At 42.6% G+C, this 9,495-nt stretch overlaps 1 protein-coding gene across 1 annotated transcript; it reads right to left on the bottom strand.

Annotated features, from left to right (window-relative positions):
• Nucleotides 1-260: 260 nt before the first annotated feature.
• On the bottom strand, nt 261-8,516 carry LOC308325309 (ubiquitin-conjugating enzyme E2 2-like). Its single transcript, XM_080777798.1, has 7 exons — nt 8,399-8,516; nt 7,669-7,780; nt 2,402-2,526; nt 1,452-1,597; nt 1,096-1,198; nt 851-993; nt 261-727 (listed from the first exon to the last, which is right to left on the bottom strand). Exons 2-7 carry the CDS (start codon nt 7,688-7,690, stop codon nt 607-609), a joined length of 660 nt encoding a protein of 219 aa, XP_080633924.1. The 5' UTR covers nt 7,691-7,780; nt 8,399-8,516; the 3' UTR covers nt 261-606.
• Nucleotides 8,517-9,495: the final 979 nt, after the last annotated feature.

Below are 9,495 nucleotides of genomic sequence, written 5' to 3'. Positions count from 1 at the left end.
TAACAAAGAATCATGATGATCAAAGAAATAATCTTTAACAGACAGCGTTAATTCCAGGAAATCTTTGATCAGAACAAGAAATTATCCTAACAAACAAACAGCACTAATTCCAAGAGATCTTTGATCAGAACAATTCTGTACACAGTCTATTTTCCAAAGCAGATTAAGATACTTCAAACCTGCTTGAGATAAATATCCCAACAACACTTATGTCATGGCATGGTTAAGTTACATGATGCGCGTTTAATTTGAATGCAATTTTAAGAGCAGAGCATAAAAGAGCATTTGAAAAGTCAAAGCCAAAAATAGTCCCTGGATAATTTGATTACAAAATTCAAACATGCACGATTTATTAACCCTGCCATGATAGTTTGTGTGCAGCTCACGACAACATTTACAATTTCAATGCAAGAGCCAGACAGTTTTTTTTCTCACTTATGTGATATGATGAAAACGAACCACAACTGAAAAATGAAGAATGAAGTAATTACTTTGAAATAGCAATGCCCTCAGATTACTCATGATGGAAAAAGGGTTACTCTGCTGCAGTAAGAGGTTATCCAGCGTTTGGCCTAACCCAAAATCCACCGCCCTTTTTCTGCACATTTAGGTTCCAATTTGGTAGGATCGGTGCTCCTTCGCCATTCTCTTCATGGCATGGTCTGATATAAGGTCAGTTCTACTGAGGACACGGCCTCTGCCAGCAATGGGATCCCAACTTCCATTGCTGAAAAATAATGTTCAATAACTGAGAATGTAAGACAATCCTGGCAAAGAAAAATAAGAGTGAGAGTGTGTGTGTGTGTGTGTGTGTGTGTGTGTGTGTGTGTGTGTGTGAGGGGTGGCTTACTGTTTGAGGTGTTTCTCAATGGCCTTTCGTTCGTATATCTCTCCACCTCTTGTTTTCACAGGATCCACAAACATCTTCCTGGTCAGTGGACAGATCAGATGTCGGGGTATAGATGGAGCACCACGTCTTTGACCCACCAGTTTCTTTCAACGAATAAGAGAGCAGAATGACTGAGTTGTTCAATGACCAACAACAGACAAGTTATAAACCATCATGATTTCACTGAAAGGAAATGACTTGTTCACCTTCTCCACGTCATCGATTGAAGTCCCTGCATTCATTTCTGTATTCTCCTTGGCTGCTTGATCGTACAGTTCACGGCTGGTCAAGAAGTCCTCCGCCAAAATGCTTCCAAAGGGAAAGAAAGACACTTTTCTTTTTTTTTAATCGTCTTTTTATGCCATATGCAGTTGCAAAAGCACCATCAATTTACGTGTATGGCACGTGGTATACAAATATACTTGCCTTGCCAAATTGTACGTTACGTGTCAAAACCATTTTGAGGTGACGTAATGGAAAAGTGGCTCAAATAAATGTGGCTTAAAGGAACATCCATTGGTTCGGATTACATTTTGTTTTAAATCAAAGTCTTAAAAACAACCTGTCCAGGGGGTCTTCAGGCTCGGGGGCGATGAGCAGTCCATATATGGCGTCTAGGAGTTCTCTCATGGTGATTTGGGCGTTGTAGTTACGGTCAAATATATTGTGGCAGATTCGGCCCACGCTGTTGATGTTGCAGTGATGTATCTATGCTTAGGTTAAGAAAGATTGATTTGTAACAAGTTCCATTGCTTTCAATATGGTAAGCCTTTGTCATAATGCTATCAACTTTAACAAGAGTATTACTGTACTTTCTAATATATATTTTTTATCCCACGATTTTGTAACCCATTTTTCACCCCTGTGCCAATCATCTACTGTGATCCTGGGCTCTACACACCCTCCGCCAACCTGGGGAGAGCAACGGACTTAACTCATGCTCCCTTCATGCCTGAGTGTCCAAGTTGCTCCTTTACACCTGACAGGGGGGAGTTTCCCTGGTTGGACGTAGCGCGTGGAAGGAACACGTTATTCCAACCAGTTCCTTTCCCCTCCATCAGGCACCCCGGCTGGCCAGGGGGAGGCAGTTTAGAGACCAGGATTACTGCATGTTTTTGTGAGGGTACCTACCCTAGGGGACACGGGGAGAACATGCAAACTCCACACAGAAAGGCCCTTTCGCCAACCCCGCCTTCGGCTGATGACGCGGAGGAGGAAACACGCCGCCAGCACCCACAGTGCCCCGAGCGGGAATCGAACCCAGGACCTTCTAGCTGTGAGGCGACAGCACTACCAACTGTGCCACCGTGACCACCGTATAATATCAGTGTGCGTTCATGACTGATGTGATAAGGAGGATACACGTGTGACGAAGCGGACCAGAGGAGGTTTCACAGGATAGTCAGGACCAAACTGATGTATTCATAATGAGGATACACGTGTGACGAAGCGGACCAGAGGAGGTTTCACAGGATAGTCAGGACCAAACTGATGTATTCATAATGAGGATACACGTGTGACGAAGCGGACCAGAGGAGGTTTCACAGGATAGTCAGGACCAAACTGGCAGTAGAGCTCAAAGACTCCTTTCTCATACGGCGTGTCAGGAGGACCTTCCATGGCCAGCTTCCAGAAGGCTGAAACGTTATCAATATCGTATATTGATAGATGTATGGAGTGCAGGACTTCCCCAATTTCCCAATATATTAATTATAGTGGGAAATTGAGGACGTCTTGCATTGACTAAGAGCTATAGGGTACTGTAAATGGTAATTGGTGCATTATATTGCATTATTATATTGGTGCATTATAGCGCTTCTTATCGAAAGTGCTTTACATAGATTGTTCTTTACATTCACACACACACACACACACACACACACACACACACACACACACACACACACACACACACACACACACACACACACACACACAGATGGCAGAGGAAACCGTGCAAGGCACCAACCTGCACATCAGGAGCAATTAGGGGTTCAGAGTCTTGCTCAAGGACACTTCGACACAAACTCTTATCTGGGGGAGCCCGGGTGCGAACTCAGAACCTCACGGTTTGCCATACAGACCCTCTACCGGCCACTCTACCCCTGAGCCACTGCTGCCCCAGGGGTTAATTAAATAAATATGCAAAGCCTTGTACAGTATGTGTTGTGGTACTTCCAACTTGTCTGTGATTGTGCACCTGGGTGCTGTATGCCAGCTTGGGTCAGTGTTCAGAACAAGCTGGTTTCTCTCAATGAAGTGTGAGTGGCATATCAACCAGGTCCCCTCACCCTGTGTCGCGTGCGCACACACAGACACAGACACACACACACAGAGTGGAGAGAAATGGATGGGGATCACAATGCAGACTCTTCAACTCCTCCATGATGCGTTTATACTTCTCCATGAAACGCCCACTCCTACCACGAATCGTTCTTTTCAGAGCACTACATGAAAAAGAAAATGTAAAACTTAACTTAATATAATTGTTGACAGAGGTGGAGGAGACTTGTTTGAGGCAATGTCCGAATGTATGTAAAAAAAAAAATATATATATCTGCATATTTGCCAAATAGTAATTTATATGTTTATATGATTTTAAAAAAGAAAACAAAATGGGTGACTATGTGCAAAGATTTTCTTGTCAGATGTACTGCTTGGCTGTCCCCAATAAAAAAAACTACTGTATATAATAAAATAGAATGTACTTCTCTGTCTTTGTCACTTTGTTGTCCAACTGCTTTGGCAGTGAAGTTTCTGGGAATTCATCATATCCACGACTGGCAAAGAGGCTCGTTAAAACCCACTGTAAATGATAATCAATAGCATCACTATTATAAATGAATGTGATAAGCCACCATGTTCAATCAGTTGAACTGACAAATTACTGGAACATTTTCACTTATGTTGTGTTGTGTTCCAAATCCAATCCGATTGCTACTGAGCTGAAATGCAATAGTCAATTCATAGAATAGAAAGTCATTAGTGAATCATAGATACCGGTAGTCAGTGCCAGGTAGTGTAAAATGTAATATACAATGCATCCACGCTGTTTAAACCTGAGGCCGATTCTAAAAACACCTTCTAAATCCTTACGGTTTTTTTTTAAAACAGGTTACCGCCACCGGTTACACAATCCTCTATATTTTGAGATTGATAGCCCACCACCACACCCCAACCCTCTGTAGTAGTGTAACAAACTTCAGTGAGGGTAGATGGATCGAGTTTGACTTTGGGTTTCCTCATCTCCAGAGAAAGAACCGTCTCGATCTCAAACAGCTTCAGGCCGTCGATGCTTGTCTCTGGTTTGAAACAGCAACCACCTGAAACCACATGCATTCAGATGTGAGATAGGCTCCAGTAGTTCTACACATAGATATAAAGGGCTGTATTTTGCGTGTCTTAAGTACCAGGTCTTATTACCTAACTTGAGTAAACTAAAGACCTGGAGGTGTGATCAATGCCATTTGGCTATTCTGAGTGGCCAAAGAGCATTGATCACGCCTCCAGGTCTTTAGTTTACTCAAGTTAGGGAATAAGACCTGGTACTTAAGACACGCAAAATACAGCCCATAGTGTTAAAGTAGCATGCATGCTGAATGTTGGTACCTGTTGCAATACTAATTCCATGCAGCATGTTATTCTCCACGTCTCCAAGAAGGATTGCATCCACAATGATGTTGGTGTTTATCAGCTTGGCAGCAACATCAACTGGCTTGGTCTGTGATCTATGGTCAGATGATCAGGTCATATAATTCCCACATCCCAGTAAAAACATCACATGCAACATTGCAATTTTTTCTCAATACTAACAATACTATAACTACTAGTACTGACATTCTGTTACAGTAAATTTACCCAGTATCAACTCCATCTGAAAGACACATGATGCGAAGTCTGCAATCTGGGAACTTCATCTTGACTTTTTCCAACTCGTACACTCCATGTTGCAGAGCATCGTAGAGTGCGGTGCCGTTTTTAGTTTGAAGACTGTGAATGTGATCCTATAAATGTATCCCACAAAATGTTATAGAAGCTTTTAAATTCCTGCCAAGTGAATCGATGTAGATTCCCTCTGCATACTGCAGTCCCTTGTCACTGCCTGTGCCTATAGTAATTCAATGTCAAATACAATACTAGTGCTGGCAGCCTATTACGGTTACAGGCTTTAGTTTCGACATACTATTGGTCCTTAACCTAACCATAACCGAACGAATGTTCGCCAAACTTAATCCGGTCGTTTTCCGCATGTTGGTCCAATGGTATGTCGGAAAAGCATGCGCAGTCACCCCCCTATTACATCATACTGTTAGTATGTGACTTTATGTCTTTCATTTACAGCAGTGGTTTTCAACCAGTGGTCCTTGTAGGGGTTGAGGGGGTTCCAGGTGGTCCCCAGCTAAATGATGGAGAGTCCAAATAATAGACCCTTATATATCTTTAACTCTTGAGTGTAAATTCCGCACTAATTATCCATAATGTATAAATGATGGTGGACAAAATCTCATCCAACGACAACAAAATATTCTACGTTTTGGGGTCTGAGAGGCTAGATCTGATCAAACGGTGAATAACCCATTCTGACCTGAGATCAGATTCATACGAGGTTTCCACTGGACACACACTGGTCTGATTAACCCATTCTGACCTGAAATCAGATTCTAAAAAATGTCAGTCGCTCTTCGATTTTTCAAAAATAGCAGACCTACAAGCTCGTAGCGCGCCACTCGGTGGCGCCTAAAGCATAACAAGATGCCAACACAAAAATGGGTTCCCGGTCAGAATGGGTTAAATAATGGACTTTGATATGAAAAGCGGTGAAAGCCACTGATTTACAGTGCAGAATACATCTCAGTATGTGCCACAATAAAGCCGATATTGCACGTTCATGAAGAAGTATCATATTATATATTATGATAATTACCTTGAATTTTTCCAGAGTTTCTGTGAATGTGTGGAGGGTTTTCACGTGCCAGTCAAACTTCACAAAGCCGATCACATGATGGAAATCATAAGCCATGGTCCGTGTGGCAAAGTTATCAAAGAGCACTTTTACTGCATCGATCTTCCTGATATCCACACTTCCATAACAGTTCCAAGTCATAGAGCCGCTTGCATCCACTAGTACCTAATATAAAAGAGATGAAAAGAACATGGACATTATGCAACGAATAATAAACAAAGTATGCCATTAAAAAAAAAATCTAATTTAAAACGTGTTTTGTAAACTCTCTAGGTCGTCCTCAGACGAGCCCTCCATCGTTGCTTCCAGTCATCCCGGTTCTCCATACAGTACATCTGGCCAGCTCGTTGGTGCTTTTCGCTCCTGCGTCGTTCTTGAGTACATCCATCCACGTATATTAATGTGAAGCGTCCTCGTGACCGGTGCCCGTGTGTTGGTTCCCACAGCACTACTTTGCTGGCTGGCAGCTCTTGGTGTCTTTGGCATGTGTCCTGCTATAGTCTCATTCTCCTGGCTGCTATTTTCTGGCTCACCCTTTGGGCATTCCCTCATACAGAGTTGTGTTGGTAACATGTGTAGTGTACTCTTACTGATGTTGAGTGCTGCACACAGCATTCTGGTGTAGCACCAGTCTAGAGACTTCTGCAGGGTTGGCTTTCCGGGTCCAGCACCCACTGCCGTAATAGGAGAACATACTCTACCGTTGCGTAGAAGAAGCAGAGTTTGTTTTGACGGGGGAGGTTGGCGTTCCATGCACTGGCCATGCCGTTCAGGGCCCTCCATGCAGGTCACGTGCCTTCCTCACTTTCAGGTCTTGTAAAAGGTAGTCATATGGCCATGATGTGATTCTCACATCCCGGTAAAAATAACAACGTGGCGATTTCAGTCAACACTGACAATACTGTCATTATACTACAATACATTGTTTTGATATGGTACTTAACTGTATCTAGTGACTCAAACACTTTTTAACATCACCCGACACACGTATTATTTTGAGAAGATATGAACATTACCAGTATCGCCTCTTTTGGAGTCCTGCTTGTGACAAATGCATGATCTCCTCTGCTATCTCCAGTTCTATGTATGAAAGGAAAAAAATAAAACATGGTAAACTAAAACTAGAGGTACATGCGCTCAATTCTCCACAAGGGCAATCATCTATGACATGTAACATACGACTCCAGACTTGGGACAAGGTTTCAGCCTGATTTGATCGCCATTGAGATCAATTACAAAACAGTTAAATATATTTCAGCTAGGGCAATCACTTCTAGTCATTTTTGACTAGTTGACTTTTTTTAATATATATATATTTGTACATTTAAAAACTGTGTACTGTCTACTGTCTACCTGATCTTGAGGCCTACAAAATCAGGGAAAAAATAAATAAAAATAACTTTTTATTATTATCAGCTAGTCAACTAGTACCAACAAGGTCGACTAGTGGATTTACTAGTCGACTAGTGTTCGTGCTCATAAAAACGCTGTGGGCCCTAAATGAAAGTCCTTTATATAAATCTGCAGGCAGCGTCTGCATGTCCTGCCGTTCTCTGGCGGTGTGGGTGTAAACCAAGTCTAGCCAGCGACCAAAGATCCCATAGCCTGCAGGGCTGTAACCATGACCCCATATCCTGAACTCTAGTCTGAACCTCTGCTAATAAACAGCTTACATTTTGGGGAAGTGAAAATGGACATCCTCACTGTCCACACAAACATTACACCCACTAACTACTACAACTCACACACACACACACACACACACACACACACACAAAATACTCTTAATCTGAGAAGCAGAGAAGAAAAGACTCACTTGGCTGCCAGTACGTTGACATCTACAGTTATGTATTTGCCACTGAGACAGCTAAACACTTTGATCATCTCAGGGGTTGCTTTGTCTTTACCCACATAAACGCCAAGTTCATCTACCAGGGAGAAAACAAAACATCTTAAATAGTGCCTTATGGCTAACAAATTAACAATCATCTAAAATGAATAATAATAATTTATACTTGTACTATTAATATAATAATAATAATTTGTACTATTGAATATGTTGAGGGAAACGATCAGACTAGAGACCACCAGAAGTGTGACCTGGACCCGGCCTCACAGAGCTCGACCTGGACCAGATGTGGACCAGACCCCTCCACGGAGCCCACCTGCCTATTCTCTGTCTTTTCTCTCTGTCTATCTCTCTCTCTCTCCCTCTATCCCCCCCCCCCCCCCCCCCCCCCGACACGGTCGAGGCAGATGGCCGCCCACCCTAGAGTCGGGTTCTGCCTGACGTTCCTTCCTAAAGGGGAGTTTTTCGTTACCATTGTCACAATGTTGCTTGCTCTGGGTGGATCTTTGTTGGTTGTAAAGTGTCTTGAGACAACTTGTTGTGATTTGACACTATAATAAAATTGAATTGAATTGAATTGACTATAAAGTGTAATATAAATGACTTCAGTACATATATATATATTGCCTATATATTATAATGATTATTTGTATGATTATAAAGATGACGGTACACCTCTTCATCTGAAAACAGTTACCTTCACTAAGTAGAACAAGTCGTGGCCCATCCAGTCCGACATCCTTCAGAAGCAGTGGTGGAGTCACCATCAGATGAGGGAACGGTTTTATTCCTTCTGCCATGCTGTCAAAGGTCTTCTTAATATCAATCTGAAAGCTTGAATTCAACATCTATGGTTACTAGAAATGCACCAATAGTCTTAATTAAGGTGCGTTCAAACCTGAAGATATACATTTTGTTTCCAGTTGCTTCACTCGCAGGTCAGTGTTGGTAAAAGAAAAAGTCCATTTGCTCGCGTCGCGCACGGATTGGCTATAGACACAGGAATTTAACTTGGGACCAGTGTAACCAAATGGACCCGCTTGTTCACACAAGACGGCTCGGTTCAATATATTAAATAATAATTCCTGCTAGTATATCATTTATGAGCATCCAAGTAGTTCCTATGTCTTTGCAAAGGGTTTGTTTTTCCATTGTTGCAGAGTCCCGCTGGTCAGTTCTGTTGGATCATGGATGAATAAAACCAAACAGCCCAAAACGTTTCTGGGGTTCATCAACACTGATTGGCTGCCAGGACGCGATGTGTGGAGTCGGGGGGGGGGTGCGAAGGTCCCTTCAGTTGGACTTTTCCAGCCGTGGTGAAGATACCAGGCGGCCGGGTGCCGTGTCATTAGTAACCGCAAGCATGGGACTTGGGACTTATGGGCAGTCCCCGGCCACCTGCCTCGTTCGCGTCGTGCCCGCTCACGCAAGTTCTCCACTTTGCATTGACTTTGTATGTAATCGTGCCGCTCTAACTATTCAAGTCTGAACTAGGACTGCACGATTAGTACAGTACGATATCCCATCTCCGATTATTTGCAGGGTCATATCTGCCGATATCGACTCTGACCGATTCCAATATTATACAGAGGACAACAGTGGAGACAAGCCTAGGCCCTACGGGCTTGACGCAAAGCCTGTTAATAAAGTATTCATTCAATCAATAAATGTACTCTTTTTCCAAGAGTCTGTTTTCACTACTGAATGAGATGAGAAGTACACAAATAATAATCATAATTATTTTGAGACCAATAATGGCCGATATGGCCGGTTCCGATATGCTACCGATTACAC

Source organism: Protomyctophum bolini (genome assembly GCF_963924005.1).
Source record: "Protomyctophum bolini genome assembly, chromosome: 12".
NCBI classification, from domain to species: domain Eukaryota; kingdom Metazoa; phylum Chordata; class Actinopteri; order Myctophiformes; family Myctophidae; genus Protomyctophum; species Protomyctophum bolini.
Note: the sequence above shows the minus strand (reverse complement) of the source record. Positions and strands in the feature narration are given on the sequence as shown.

What these genes read in the sequence shown, in the direction of transcription:
- LOC308325309 (XM_080777798.1), bottom strand. Translation starts at nt 7,690, where the DNA reads ATGTCAACGTACTGGCAGCCAA. An exon ending in GTCAACGTACTGGCAGCCAA is followed by an intron (nt 2,527 to 7,668) that starts GTGAGTCTTTTC and finishes ATAACGTTTCAG; the next exon opens with CCTTCTGGAAGCTGGCCATG. An exon ending in TGGTCCGCTTCGTCACACGT is followed by an intron (nt 1,598 to 2,401) that starts GTATCCTCATTA and finishes ACCTAAGCATAG; the next exon opens with ATACATCACTGCAACATCAA.